Below are 15,972 nucleotides of genomic sequence, written 5' to 3' on the forward strand. Positions count from 1 at the left end.
CATCTTCCTCGTCATTCGGCGAGGTTTCGTTATTAAGAGGACCTCCGCCCTCATCGTCCTGAGGGGTCTCCGAAATATGCGTCGGCTGGGATTGATGCTCATCATTGGCATTTCGCTCATGATGGGTGTCGTTATGCTCAAGGCGAGCGTTGGCTATTTGCTGAATTTGTTGCTGCATTCTTTGATTTTCCTCCGCCATACGTTGATTTGCCTCAGCCATGCGTTGATTTGCCTGCTGAAGCTCGGTTACCATCCGAAGGAGTTCGGACATAGTGGGGGGAGGCGCGTCAGCCATTGATAAACGTTAGGGTGTTTGGGCCTGTAAAGAAAATTTTCTAAACCTTCGGCCCCACGGTGAGTGCCAAATGTTCTTGCCTGGTTGTGGCCGAGCTATATCTCTTCACAGAAGGTGGGTTGGCCGACCTTGTGAGTGAACCGTAACACGTCCCGACCACCAAGTGAAACAAGAGGGAGAGCACCTGTAAAAAGCACTCCGACGCTCAAGTCAGTCAATGAGAATTATATGGAGAGTTTTTAACTTAGAACGATGATCTACCTTTTCAACTCCAACTGCTTGTTTTATAACTCGGAGGTAATGACCGTTTGGGTCTGAATTGGCCGTTTCTGTGTAACCGATCATAGAGGTTTAACGTCATAAAGTTGGCAGAGTTAATGTGCCGATTTAAAAAGAGATTTGCCGAGCTATAATTTGTAACCAACATATAACGGTTGTATCATATATATTTATACACAAATATATTAGTGACTGATTTTACTGCACAAAATGCATTTCTGATAAAAAAAATTTGCGCTCAGATTCAGATCGCGCATGTGCGTTGCTACGATGCGTACCAAGATTTCGCAGCTTATGCGTAGCCATCTCCCCTTACGCACCCCCTGACCGAATCCCCTAACCTTGCGAGTCCCAACTCTCTCACCCGATCTTCTCATTCAAACAACAAACGCAGCAGCTACTCCCCTCTCTTTCAAACATCACCTTCCTCCCCATCGCCTTCGGCCTTCACCCACCGCCGATCACTTCACCGGCGACCATTCCCCTCTCTTCCCTCTTCTTCTTCTCCTCTTCTTCTCCTTCCCCTTCGAGCTCATCATCCTCTCCGCGCGCCTCTGTTTTTCTTCTTCTTCCTCAACCACCACCATCGCCGAACCATCCTCCTCCTCCTTCTTCTTCTTCTTCTTCTTCTTCTTCTTCTTCTTCGAACCAGAACCACACCGAGCTCTCTCTCTCTCTCTCTCTCCCTCTCTCCTTCCCTCTTTCTTCCCCTCCTTCCCTGTTCGCCGCCGGCCACCCAGCGCCGTCGCGACTTCCTTCTTCTTTTTCTTCCTCCCACTCTGCCATGTCTCTGTCTCAAACTTTCTGAAACAGAACACGCTTAACAGCCCCTATTTCCCCAGTTTCCGGCGACCTTCCCAACTTCCGGGCGACCAACGTCCGCCGTCTCTAGCTTTGGCAACAACACAGTGCCATTGCAATCCTCCCCCATTCTCTGTTCTCTCTGATTTTGGATCATCATTCAAGGTTTTTCTTCAAACTCTCTTTAATTTCTGTTAGTTAATTTTAATTTGCTGAGTTAAAGTTATTAAGTAATTAGTAGGCCTTAGTTAAAGTTCATTTTCAGTTTTAGTGGATTTAGGTTGTTAAGAAAGGTTAGATTTAGGATTATTAGTTTGTGATATGTTGCTGGAAAGTGTTGGAAATTGACTGAATTGATGGATATTGCTGCTGATTCTGTGTTGTATATGCTGAATTTGTATGAATTGATGTTAAAAGAATGCTTTTTTGCTGAAAAGTTGCTGAAAATTGGGTTGAATGGCGTTAACTTGAATTTGGGTTGTCAATTACTACTTGGTTGCATTGATTTTGCATATTTGATATTTGTGCATGCCAAGTGTTTGTAAATTGCCTCTAGAAGAGTTTTTAGATTTTTAAATTACATGTTGTAGGTACCATGTGATTTGAATTGATGATTCATGTTTAGGCAATTGATTAAGAATGATGCATTTTGTTACTTGGTGATGCTTGTTCATATTGATTATTAATTTGGTTATCAAGTTTGTGCATTTATGTAGACATACTAGAACCTAAATTGTTTGAATGTTTGTACTTCACATAGTTTAGGTAATTCATTTGGCATATTGCATTGAAATTGTGAAGTTAGATTGTGAGCTTGCCTATTAACATCTTTTTGAAAGCTTTTTAAGTTATATTGAATCATGCTTGCTATGTACTTGATTTCAACTAATATCTTTCTTTTCCTAAGTTATATAGCACCCATGTTTCTACACTTTATGTTAAGTAGGTGTTACAAACAAATTTGAAATTGTTTTATTGATTGGTGTGTGAGTTCAATATTTTATTTTGCTCAATGAGTTTACTTGTACAACAAATCAATTTTCATTCATCGTTCCACTTCACAATTACTCGATATCATGCCTAAGTGTCTTTATGCTTCTCATTACTTGTTTGTTTGCTCTTGAGTGTCTTTATGCTTCTCGTTACTTGTTTGTTTGCGCTTGACTTGCAAGTATTCTTTAAAGCATCTTAGGCATACTAAAATGAGTGAATTAAATGCTTACTTTGTATTTTTGTGACATATAGCTTTCGATTGACTGCAGGCTGCTGCTCTCAACGACCATCGTGCCATGACGGAGAAGGCGGCGCCTCCACCGTCGAAGCCGCTAACACCTCAGGAATGGGAAACCCTAATCGAGGACTTCCAATTCAGTGGCGGAGAAAGAAGGCAGAACAAGTGGAGCTCTCTCCCTTCGCTCTTGGATCTCCTCCTCAACTCGGTCCTCCGCAAGGACTTCCCTCTCTCCGTCAAGTTCCAGCTCCTTGTATTCCTCGACGAGTTCTCTGATTCATTCTTTACTCCTGATGACGACCACGCACACCAACTGGGCCGTGTAATTGACGCGCTCCGCACTGTCGTCCAATCCCCGATCGACGGCATTTACATAACCACCTCGTTCAGAGAACAGTTCATGATCTCTGTTACCTCGATCGTTGTTTGTGTCACTGAGAAGAAGCTTCAATTACACGTTCAACAAATTGAAAGTTTGGTTGAGCTGTTGTTAACGGTCATCAACCGGCCGAATTTCGGGTCGGATCGTCAAACCCGATCCATCGCATGCGAGTGCTTGCGCGAATTGGAGCGTTCCAACCCGTGCCTTCTCTCCGACATCGTTGGCCACTTGTGGAGCTTGTGCCAGAACGAACGAACACATGCTTCACAAGGTTATATCTTGCTATTAACCATGGCTATTCATAACATTGTTGTTAAGCAATTGCATGTTTCTGTTGTGAATTCTTCCATTCCTATGGTCCCATTCAATGTGCCACAATGTGTGTTGAGTGATTCCGGGGTGGCTTATGGTGGTAATTTGAACCTGAAGGAGTTGAGGAAGGCTTTGGCGTTTTTGCTTGAGTGGCCACAGATTTTGACACCTTGTGGGATGATGGAGTTCATGGCGATGGTGATTCCTGTGGCTGCCGCATTGGAAATGCAACCTTCAATGTTGAAGGTGCAGTTTTTCGGGTTGATTTATTCCTATAACCCTGTTCTGTGCCATGTTATTTTGATGATGTATTTGCGTTTCTTGGATGCTTTTGCTGGCCAAGAATGGGAGCTTTCACAAAGGCTCTTGTTGATTTCAAGAGAATCACAGCATTACTTGGTTTTTCGGCTGCTGGCTGTGCAGTGGTTTTTGGGTTTCAATCAGCTTATTTTTAGTAGAAGTTGTCAGAAGACCAAGTCTATGATCAAGGCTTGCTCAAGTTTTTACCCTGCTTTATTTGATCCACTGGCTTTGAAGGCCTTGAAGCTCGACCTTCTTGTGTTTTGCTCGGTGTGTGTTGAGGTACTCAGAATGAAAGAAGACGGGGATGCTGAGTTAGTTGATTCAGTGAAGCTGCTTGAAGATGGTCTCATATGTGTATCATCTTTCAAATGGTTGCCTCCCGGTAGCACTGAAATTGCCATTGCGTTCCGTATTTTCCATAAGTTTCTAATTGGTGCATCAACTCATTCAAATAATGATCCGTCTACCACAAGAAATCTGTTGGAGTCTATGATATTTCATACCATAGAGGTATAGTTTCCAATGCTAGAATCTTTTTATTTGTTTATTTATTTTATTGTTGTATGTTTGCAGTGTTTCTATTTTAGATTTTGCATTCTCACAAATGGATTTGCTCCTTGTAATATAGAGAATTTTTGTCATAGGCGTCTCAGATGTCAAGTTTCCCTTTGTTGTCCCTTATATGTCAGTAACTAAAGTTATCAGATTCCATGGTTAAAAATTTATGGCAAGTTGATATTTGCTTGTGCCTTTCATCATTGCCATGTCTCTAGGCATGATGGATTCAAGTTTCTTTTTTCAGGGGATGCTCGTGAACATGATGTTGGAGAGTCGGAGAGTGGTTCCTGTTGTTGTGGCATTTGTTGACCGTTTACTCTCTTGTAAGAAACATTCTTGGTTGGCTGAGCGCTTACTTCAGAAATTTGATGAGCACTTGCTTCCAAAAGTGAAAATGGATTATAAGTTGGTTTACTGCTTCCCTATATTTGATAGAATTGCTGAAAATCAAACAATACCTCCATGTGGATTGTTAGATCTTCTCGCAAACTTCATCATTTTCCTTGTGGAGAGACATGGCCCAAATACTGGGTTGAAATCTTGGTCACAGGGAAGCAGAGTTCTTGGAATTTGTCAAACTATGATGATGCACCACCATAGTTCTAGATTGTTCCTTAGACTATCTCATCTGCTTGCTTTTACTTGCCTCCATTTTCCTGATTTGGAAGTTCGTGATAGTTCAAGGTATTGCATTTGGTTGCTTCTTTTGATATAATCTTGCTTTTTATTATTATTATTTCCTTCACCTTTATTGAACTAAATAATGCCTGGCCATTCTGATATGGGGCATTTTGCAGGATCTATTTGCGTATGCTAGTCTGCATTCCCGGGAAGAAGCTCAGAGACATCCTGACCCTTGGGAACACGATCCATGGAATTTCACCATCTTCACACCCATCCTCCTTTTTCAACGTTCAGTCTCCTCGATCTACTCAGAAACTCAAGACAATTAAAAACTTATCCACATGCATTCATCTTGATCGTGTCACCCCGTTGCTTGTTAAACAATTTTGGTCTCTATCATTATCAAATTTAGTTGTAAATAACAGCAAACCTGTGTATCTTGAGAGCATCACGGACCTTGAAACCCCTGTCGAGGACAAGGAATGTTCCGAGAACTCCAGTACAGAGATCACTCATGAAACCAGAAAACTGGATCAACCACAAGCGCCGCTCCGTGTGATGGATTCTAAAGTTGCAGAAATTTTGAATATATTAAGGAAGCACTTTTCCTCTATTCCTGACTTCAGATATATGCCAGGACTCAAAGTTAGAATATCATGTAGATTAAGATTCGAGTCTAATACTTTCAATCGCTTATTGGGAATTGATAGCACCACCACATCCTTGGATGATATGGATGCACTTCCTGCTATATATGCTACTGTGCTGAATTTCTCCTCTTCTGCACCGTATGGACCAATTCCATCATGCCACATACCATTCCTTCTTGGTGAACCTCACAGCAATGATGATTCATCTCAAAATGCATCCTTAAGTATTGTTCCTGTTGGGAGTGATTTCAGAGAAGAAAAATATAGAACTACAGTTATCATCGAATTGGAGCCTAGGGAACCAACACCAGGTATCGTTGATGTTCACATTGAAACGAATGCAGAAAATGGTCAAATCATCCAAGGTCCACTTCAGGGAATCACAGTAGGCATAGAAGATATGTTTCTAAAGGCTATTGTCCCATCCGACATCCCAGAAGCCGTGATACCTCGATACAACTTTGACTTGTTCACTGCTTTGTGGGAGGCATGTGGCTCATCCTCCAACACTGGCAGGGAAACTTTTCAATTAAAAGGCCGCAATGGGATTGCTGCCATCAGTGGAACTCAATCTGTCAAGCTTCTCGATGTTCCTGCAACCTCCTTGATCCGTGCAACCGAGCACCATCTGGCACCCTTTGTCATAGGTGTGAGGGGGGAGCCACTGATTGAAGCTCTATGGGAAAGGAGAATCATCCAGGACATCATATGGGAGGATGATTCCCGTGATGCTACATCAGTCGCTAATCTTGAGGCAGGTCCACTTCGCCTTACTTACAATGATCAAGAGTATGAGAAGGGAGTTACTAGCAATGGCAGAAGAAGATACTTGGGCTGTTTTCTTGTGCTGATATTTCTTCCACCAAGGTTCCATCTTCTTTTCCAAATGGAAGTTGGTGATGTTTCAACTTTAGTTCGTATCCGTACAGATCACTGGCCTAGCTTAGCCTACATCGATGATTATTTAGAAGCTTTATATCTCTCATAAAAGACGTCTCTCTGCCAAAGGGTCACACTTGCATTTTGTTGAACCCCTTTCTGTATTTTCGATGTGGAGGAGGGTAAATTTTTTTGTATCCCATAATAAATAGTGTACATACCTCGAGTTAAGTCCTTTTTTGTATGTTATCATGCATTCACTTTGTTGTTGATTCAAGGAGTAAACCACCAAAATGTCCCCTAATTATTAATTCTCTTTTACCTTCAAGCTGGCGTTTGGTAACCAAAATGTTTAAACATTTCCGTGAGAATGTATTGCATGCTTCTTACTTACCAGGATTTAAGAAAATGTCTAAAGATGCAACAAGGTGATCCAATGGTTACATTTGGATCATGAAAGAATGACATTCATCAAGATTCAATCTACACTATTGGATCACCTTACTGTATCATGTACCAAGTTGGTGGTATATCATAATGTTGTCCATAAATAAATAAATTTATCTTAAATAATTGAAGCAATTTTTAATGTGAGCAAGTCTAACAGGGGAGTTTTATACTTGTACAGAGTAAATTACTTCTTTGATCAGTGGAAGCTTAATTAATTTTTGGTGTGAGGAATGCTGCCAAGGTAATTTGATATTTCCATCCTTATTCTTTAATATATATTGGTCTGTAATTATGATTTATAAATGAAATTTTCCATCCTTCCAAGGAATGATCATGGCCAGAATTTCCATTCATGATTTCATAGAGATAGAGTTTCAACATCAGCAAAATCTTCATGACCACAAGGTACTTCAGCCTAGTTTTTTTTATCTTAAATTCAATTCGATCCGATCATTTTCAATATTTCTTTTTCAAAGAAAACTTGTTTTACTTTAAAAATATTACTTATCATTATCTTCTTAAATAATATAAATACAATAACCAATATAAAAAAAAATGAAAAATTCTAGAAGACCAACAAAATTTATTGTTTTTGGCAAACAGTTAGTCATCTATGTTTAAAAGTATGGACTAAAAGTATGTTGTTGGATTACGAAAGTAAAAGGATTGGGTTGATGGCTAAAAGTGATGACCAAAAACAATAAATTCTGCTGGTCCTCTAGCATTTCTCAAAAGAAATATGACAATCTATCAAATAATAAAAATAAGGGTGAGTGAATAGTTGAAAGTCTAAAATTTATTATATCAATTGTTACTCACATGTTATAATCATATTTATAATTCATAAATATAAACTTTTTTTTTGAACAAAAAAACTACAATCTTAATTAGTCTTGACGATTGATTCTTTAGTTTTGTTTTGTGCTCAATATGACTGAATAGTTAAAAGTCTAAATTAAGAATAATTTATTTTAAAAAATATATTTTGATGAGTCAACCCAACGAACTTCGTAGATTTTTTTAAAACCTATGATCTGATCATTTTAACTAATAGGCTTTATAGAAAATCTAACCTTAGTCTGTTTAATAAAATAAACTAAGTCGAATCGAGACTAAAATGAGCCGAGCTACGAGCTCCTGTCGGTAGCCCGGCCCACTTCTAACCCTACTCTTGATTCTATATACATAATAAGTGTAACATATGTTTGATAAAAAAAAAAGTGACATATGTGTCTCAATTTTAGTGGTTACAGCTTCCTTGCAAAGTTGTCCATGTGGATGCCATGTTCTTTATCTTGCTGCTTCTATTGTTCTTTCTGATAATCTCTCTCTTTTTCCGTCTAGAATAGGCTAGAATAGATTACTTTAATTTATGAATTTTCACGTTGAATGAATTCCATTATACCAACTATATAAGTCTATAAGCTTACCATCGTTATCAACCGAAGCCGTGTTAAGAAACAAAGATAAACCCCACATTTTAATCATAAGTAAATTAAATCAGAGCTCAATAGTTCTTCAATAAGGAAAATAACAAGAACAGATATATTGGTTTGGAAAGCATAACGAGAATTTTGTTTTTGAAAAAATGAGCAGCAGAGGCAGAAAGCAAAAGGAAACAGAGAGGATAAAAAAGGAAACAAGAAACAATGAAATGAGGATTCAGAAAGCAACAACACCAAACACTTTGATGTGTATAAATGGATGATAGAGACAGCCACAGTATAGTTCTCAATTTCCAAACGCAAACGCCAAACCTTCGCTTCTTCCTTTCCCAAACACGACACTTTGTTCTTCAGCATTGAAAGGAAAAAATGGTAGCTGATGGCAAGTCCAAACCTGCGATCTCCTTCGCTGGAACCTTCACCAGCAGTGCTTTCTCTGCATGCTTTGCTGAGGTCTTTCTCTCTTCTTCATCTCTCTCTCGAGTTAAATATATAACAAGTCTTGAAGTATGAAATTATCTGACACATCCAAGCATTGGTCTTTGGTTGGTGCTATGATATATATGATGATCATGTGAGAAAAAAAAACCGAAAAGGAATTTCCATAAGAGTGTCCTTTTGAGTTTGCATCAATTTTGCATACAACTTCTTTCTCTTTTTATTTGTCTTTCTCTATCGTGAAACCTCTGATACCATGCCATGATACTGCTTGATATAAAAGCTTAAGTTGATAAGAGGAAGAGTAACATTGATTCTCCTGTTGTGTGTTAAAAATACCATTTATGATGGTAGAACTGGAAACTGGGTGATTATTATGTGTTTTATATTATGTTAACTAAGAATTCAGCATCATATAGGAATGTGTGTGAAACTAGTTAACGGTCTTGATCCTTAGATTGATTTTAGAATGTGTTTTCCATCTTCTGTTTGCATCATGCTTTGTTTGTAAGTATTCTGTTCTGGCCATATTTGAAATTTGAGTAAAGTGACAATTACATCCTCAAGGATTTCGACCTCGGACTAATTAGCCCTTGAAGAAAAAAAAAGTATCAATTAGGTCCGCAACGATAGCAAATGGTGGACATGTTTGTCCTCCTGTCATTAAATAGTGCGAAACGAAATGCAGTTGCTCATGTATTTTGTTATATACAGTAGTACGTGTCCTATTGCTGCAACATGAGCATGGAAATAATGTAATTTTGGATAATAAAATATTCATTATCTTTTGAGTTTCCATATAACATTAATCAATTGTTCTTTATTTACTATGAATTCTACCAAAACAGGTGAAGTTTCACTCCAAAAATGATTATTTACATGATAATCTTTCATAAATAAACACGTCACGGTAGTTAACGGTACATATAAGCACCATCCTTAAGTTTTACGTGATGAATTGATAGAAGGACAAGGTGTCCATCGTTTGCTATCTTGGATGAAATAGGTGTGCACTATTCCCTTGGACACTGCCAAAGTTAGGCTTCAGCTTCAAAAACAAGCTTTGGGTGCCAATGCAGTCACGAGTCACGACGCCTAAATATAAGGGTATGATGGGAACCGTTGCGACCATTGCTAGGGAAGAAGGTCTTGCAGCACTCTGAAGGGCATTGTGCCGGGGATACATCGTCAATGCTTGTATGGAGGTTTAAGAATTGGGTTGTATGATCCTGTGAGTTTCACATCTCATCTCCATAACTAGCTTGTGTTATGATTTGCTATGTTATATGATGATGATGGTGTGAATAACATTTTTCAAAACAGGTTAAGACTTTATATGTCGGAAAGGATCATGTCAGAGATGTTCGATTGCGTAAAAAAATTCTTGTTGCGCTAACAACGCGGTAAGGCCAAATGCTGAACGTTGTTGGGGTCATAAAATCACTTGTTCTAAAAGTTTAAGTTGATAGAATGATATAAATTGTTACAACTAGTTTTTTTCATTTCTATATCAAACTACATGGATTGTTGTCTTTTTTCTGCTAGCAGGAACTTGTGCCATTTATTTCTAGCATAGACTCTATGCAAACAACACTAATAATGAGTTCTTTCTATTTGTACTACCATCCAATAGGTGATGTGGGAATTGCAGTGGCGAATCCAACAGATATTGTTAAAGTTAGACTTCAAGCAGAAGGAAAATTGCCTCCTGGTGTGCCAAGGCGTTACTCTGGATCTTTAAATGCATATTCTACAATTGTGAAACAGGTATATGAATTCAACTTGCATGTTTATTAAAGAGAGAGTGAATTTTAGTTTATTTTAGTTCTGATTATTTCTGTCTAAACTGGTATCTATCTATCAACAGGAAGGAATTGCAGCCCTTTGGACTAGTCTTGGCCCCAATATAGCCAGAAATGCTATTATCAATGCTGCTGAATTGGCCAGCAATGATCAAGTGAAATAGGTTATATAGCAGTTAATGGAGTTTATCAATTTTTGGAGCAAGCATATTTTTTTTCTTCCTTTCTTATTTTCAGATAACCTTTTTTCTTTCCAAAATGCAGACTATTTTGAAATTGCCAGGCTTCTCTGACAATGTTGTAACTCATCTCCTTTCTGGTCTAGGGGGATGTGGTAATTTTTCAGTGTTCATGCATAGTATCTATAGTTAAAATGGGAAACATAAAGCTTCTGTCCTTGAATATGTAGTTGTGTGTAAAGTAATTGATTTACATAACCCAAAAAAAAAAAATAATTGATTTACAATTTGATTATGAATTATGAATTTATTCTGCTTACCGGAGATGAACTAAGATTCAAAATAGATATTATTAAACAAATAATGTTTAATAATAATTTTGTTTCAACATTTCTAGACTCGATTTGGTAAAGATTTTTAGACGTGTTTAACCTCACTTTATATTTAGTGAATAAAAATTCGCGTGTTTGTTCTTTAGCTTCGAAAAGTTAAGTATGCTTTATTCAAACCTAATTTGTGCTTTTTAAAGTTAAAAAGTTTAATATAACGTTATATATTAATAAATATCTACCCTTATTCTTTCTCCTTATTAGAGTGATATCTATCGAAGTCATTTAAATGTCAAAAGCAATTTTACCAACTACAATTTTTGCAGCTTGTACTACCGAACAATACTATTTCAACTTTTTGGAAAACTATCTTTAAGAAACTAGTTTTAATAAACCAATTTTCACAAATTTACCCAGTGGGGACCAAGTCTTTTTGTGGTTCATTTGGTAGAAATGAATTACAAAATTTTCCATGTTACTCTGCTGCCATGTTTGTCATGTGAGCTTCTTATGTGTGCAGTTTTGTATTTTTCTTCCACTCTGATAGTGTGTTATTCTATCTTCCTCATATATGCAGGTTAAGTCAAGAATGATGGGAGATTCTAGTTACAAAAGCACCCTTGATTGTTTCCTCAAGACATTGAAGAACGATGTATGTTTCCTTTCTGAAGTTTCCATTTTGCTCTTCTATGAACAACTTAGCATCGTTTTGTGGTGCTCACAAGCTCACAAGGAAATACACTGTCAAAAGTTTGTTTTATCAGAACTAATTGATAATGGAATTTGGAATCTAATGTTTTCTAGGGACCTTTTGCCTTTTATAAAGTCTTCATCCCAAATTTTGGACGGCTAGGATCTTGGAACGTAATCATGTTTCTAACCTTAGAACAGGTAAGTTAACACTTCCTTTATTTTTGATTTTTGTTTCGTGTCTCCTAAGTCCTAATGAGTAGTTTATTACTATAGCCTACTTGTTTTTGATACTAGAAATTGGAAAATCTCATATATGCCATTGTTATGCATTGGGATTATCAATTTTTTGTGGAGTCAAACTTCTATGGATGTTATAATATGATGTGTATGTCATTCTTGAATCCTCTTCATTTCTTCTCGTCACAGACTAAGAAGATCGTTGGACGTTTAGAGTCAACCTGAACGCAACCAATTTACATGGAGGATTTTCCAAGGAAACTGTTTGTGACTGCCAAACAATGTTTTGAAAACCGGTTCAAATCGGCCGGTCGAATCGGTTGAACCGTGAACCGTTGCCAAATACGGTTCGGTCAGAAGCTAAAATCGTAAAATTTAAAAACGACATTGGACTGCTGAACCGGCCGGGAACCGGTCAGTCGAACCGAACTGTGAACGGCCGGTTTTTGAAATGGGTCAAAAATCAAAATTTTCAAAACAGTGCGTTGAAGCTTGGTTGTGATTTTTGAACCCTAATATGCCTCACACACAGTAACACCCCTCTTGGCCTCTCCTCTCCAGCACGCAGAAGCAGAACGCGAAGCAGCACACAGTAACACCCTATCCCTAGGTTCCTTGCCGCTGCCATCCCCAGGTTCTCGGCGCCTCCACTTCTTACTCTTTCCCCTGTCCGGAACTCAGGTAGCTCAGCTCGTCGTCCCCATCTTCCCTGGCTTCTCTGTTCGTGGCTTGGAGCAGCTCGCCGTTGGGTCGCCGCTTGCCGTCGCCTTGCCTATCGCCGTCGTCTCGCCGGTTGCCATATAGTTAAACAGATTAATATTTTCTTTAGTACTTCCATATAGTTAAAAATATTTAATATTTTGTGTGTTTCATATGTTTGAGATAGATTATATAATTTTTCTTTTAATACATAAATTTTGATTTTGAGCATATAATTTTGTTTAGGTTAATAAATACATACATTTCAATTTTGAGTATATATATATTCTAGCAAAATGTGATAATGTAAGAAAAATGTTTTAGAATAGAAAAGAATAAGAGAGATTTTGAGAAGATTTAAAGGAGAGAGATAATTTTATTGACAATTTTTAAGAAGAAAAGATACCATTACTAATTTTGTTTGTCAATTATATTTCTATTAAAATTAGTAGTATCAAAAAAATTTAAAATTTAATATTATCAAGAAAAAATTAAAAAAAAATTATATAAGGACTAATTTGATTATTTTTTAAAATTTTAGGGATGAAAATGACTTACGTTTGAACTTTCAATGACTATTTTGATTAAAAATAACTTTTTTACATGTCAAGTGACACATGGCATCACCCGCCACGTCATCATGTGCCACGTGGCACTTAACGTGACACATCATCATCCAACTGACGGAAGGACTAACATGACCAAGTCGTGTATCTTTCGGGGACAATTTTGATTAACTTTATCTTTCGAGGACGAAAATGGAGATCGGGGTATCTTTCAGGGACGATTTTGAGTATTAACTCTAAATTTGAGGTTGTGCTTAATAATTTTTTTATATTTTTTTATTAAATAGTACAAAAGTTATTGTACCACTTTGATTTGTAACTTTTAATTTAATTTTAAATATGTAATAATTATTGAGTTAGTAATTTATAATTTGATGAAATTTTTTATGATAAGTATAGTTTGATAAAATATGATAGAATGTTTTATAATTTGAATCAGTAATAATTTTTTATGTTGTAGCACAAAATTTTATTTTTTATATTTTTTGTAGATTTTTCTTTGATATTTACACGTTTTTTTCTCCTACTTTATACAGATTTTCAATGACATCGATAATAGTAAGAATAATAAAATTTTTTATAATTTAAATCTATAGTAATTTTTTATGTTATAGTAAGAAAATTTTATTTTTCGTATTTTTTGTAGATTTTTATTATATTTATTTGTTTTTCTTTTCCTAGTGTATACAGGTTTTTAATGACATTTATAATAAAGAATAAAAATTTTTAGAATATTTATTATGTATATATATTAATATATATATAGTGAATAAGTTATTTTTAATAAGAACAATTTAAATAGCATAAAGTAAAAATAACGATTAATATTTTTTAAAATTTACTCTATCAAACAATGTCTCGAGTGATGCAAATTCCAAATAGTATTGGAAAATAGTCAAAATTGATTCTTTGATTTAAATAGCATACTAAAATAAGTATAATTATAAGAATCTTAAAATATAATTATATGTAAAGTATTATAAAAACTTAAAAAAATTATAAATAGTAAAAGTAATAAGAGTTTTTTCGTAAATTTCTTTTAAAAATATAATAAATATTTTTATTTTGTAATCATCTAATAGAATCATTTCTAAGTAGAGAAGATCCTCTTCATTTGTTGGTGTAAATGTTTTTTATAGACAAATCACGAATTGTGAAATGAAGTAATAGTGTTAAACTCCCTTTTAACATTTGAAACTGTTTTGAGAAAGACTTGGATACTATTCTATTGGTATACAAGAGGTAGTAGGACATAAAGGTGGTTTATAGTTCCTTTCTTTAATATAAGGTACTAGTTGCAAATTGGTTGATGTTTGCGATCAGTGTGTCACGATCGAAGTTCAGCTTGAAAATGTGATTTGGAGGTATTAGTGGTATTTATGGTAGTCCATAGCATAATACAAGAGGTCTTCTTTGGGATTACCTAGTAGCTCAATCATCGACTTTTCAAGAGCCTTGGATTGTCCTCGGTGATTTTAATGAAGTTCTTTTCTCTCATGAAGCTAAGGGTTGCCATTTTTCGAGTCGCCATGCTAATTAGTTTGCCAATTTTTTAGGGGATAGTGCTCTGTTTGACTTGAAGACTATTGGGAGACGTTTTTCTTGGTAGAGGAGAGTAAAAAAAAACAATATTGAGGTGGCGAAAAAGTTTGACCAGATTTATATTAATGGTGGATGGTTATCTCTTTTTTCTGAGGCCTATGCAAAAATTTTGAATAGACTGCAGTCTGATCACTGTCCTATCTTAATGCGCTATAAAGGGCGCCCACAACCGAAAATGAACATGCCCTTTCATTTTATGGTGGCTTGGGCTAATCATCTTGGTTACAAAGATATTGTGAAATAGTCTTGGTGGTCTGGCTTTAGAGGGATGCAAGGCAAGCTTTCGGAGGTGCAGAAAAATTCTCTTGAGTTTAATTCTACAGTATTTGATAACATCTTTGTTAGAAACTATGAATTGGAGCGACAAATTAATTATCTTCAGAAGCGTTTGGAAGAGAGGAAATATTCTTTCATGTACCAAAAGGAGCAACAATTGATTGAGGATTATAATAACACTCTTGTGCAAGAGGAACTTCTTTGGTTCAAAAATCTAGAAAATAGTGGGTGAGATTCGGGAACAGAAATACCAGCTTTTTCCATGCTCAGACCCTTGTGCGGCAGAAGATAAATAAGATTTATGGTTTCTTTCTCAAGGATGATGTGTGAGAGATGGACCTAGAGGTTTTTAGCCGGGAAGTTGAATCTTTCTATAAGATCTTATTCTGTCAGGTGGAGGATGTTAATTTGGGGTGTTTGGATGAAGTTCCACTTCCTTTTTGATGAGGAAGTCTGCTGTAATCTTATTGCGCCCATGATTATGGAAGAAGTTAAGTCAGCTGTTTATAGCACGAATTCCTTTAAGGCTTCGAGTTTGGATGGATTCCAAACTTACTTTTTCAAGGAATATTGAGAGATCATTGGTTCTGATATTTGGAATATGGTTAGAGAAGCTTTTTCTGGAGGTACTATTGATTCGAGGATGATGGAGACTCTTCTGGTTCTAATTCCCAAGGTGGATTCACCGGTATCTATGAAGGTATTTAGACCTATCAGTCTTTGTAATATAGTCTACAAGGTCATCACTAAAGTCCTGGTCAACAGACTCTACTCTTATCTTACGGATATTGTTGGCTCTCTCCAAAGGGGTTTATTCCAGGAAGGAGAGTACTGAACAACATCATTATAGCGCATGAGGTTATTCATTTTATGAAAAAGACTAAGTTGAAGAAAGGAACTTTGACATTTAATATTGATTTGGAGAAAACTTATGAAAAAGTT

The 15,972-nt window shown here is 36.5% G+C and overlaps 1 protein-coding gene and 1 pseudogene across 1 annotated transcript; both read left to right on the top strand.

Moving 5' to 3' along the window:
* The first annotated feature begins 901 nt into the window (after window positions 1-901).
* On the top strand, window positions 902-10,053 carry LOC114924024 (uncharacterized). Its single transcript, XM_025777826.3, has 9 exons — window positions 902-1,540; window positions 2,638-4,113; window positions 4,406-4,845; window positions 4,959-6,496; window positions 6,943-7,005; window positions 7,090-7,169; window positions 8,361-8,662; window positions 9,496-9,878; window positions 9,971-10,053. Exons 2-4 carry the CDS (start codon window positions 2,665-2,667, stop codon window positions 6,421-6,423), a joined length of 3,354 nt encoding a protein of 1,117 aa, XP_025633611.2. The 5' UTR covers window positions 902-1,540; window positions 2,638-2,664; the 3' UTR covers window positions 6,424-6,496; window positions 6,943-7,005; window positions 7,090-7,169; window positions 8,361-8,662; window positions 9,496-9,878; window positions 9,971-10,053.
* LOC140173180 (mitochondrial uncoupling protein 1-like) lies at window positions 8,579-12,866 on the top strand (annotated as a pseudogene).
* The last annotated feature ends 3,106 nt before the right edge of the window (window positions 12,867-15,972 follow it).

The sequence above is a fragment of the Arachis hypogaea genome, chromosome 12 (assembly GCF_003086295.3).
Source record: "Arachis hypogaea cultivar Tifrunner chromosome 12, arahy.Tifrunner.gnm2.J5K5, whole genome shotgun sequence".
Classification (NCBI taxonomy): Eukaryota; Viridiplantae; Streptophyta; class Magnoliopsida; order Fabales; family Fabaceae; genus Arachis; species Arachis hypogaea.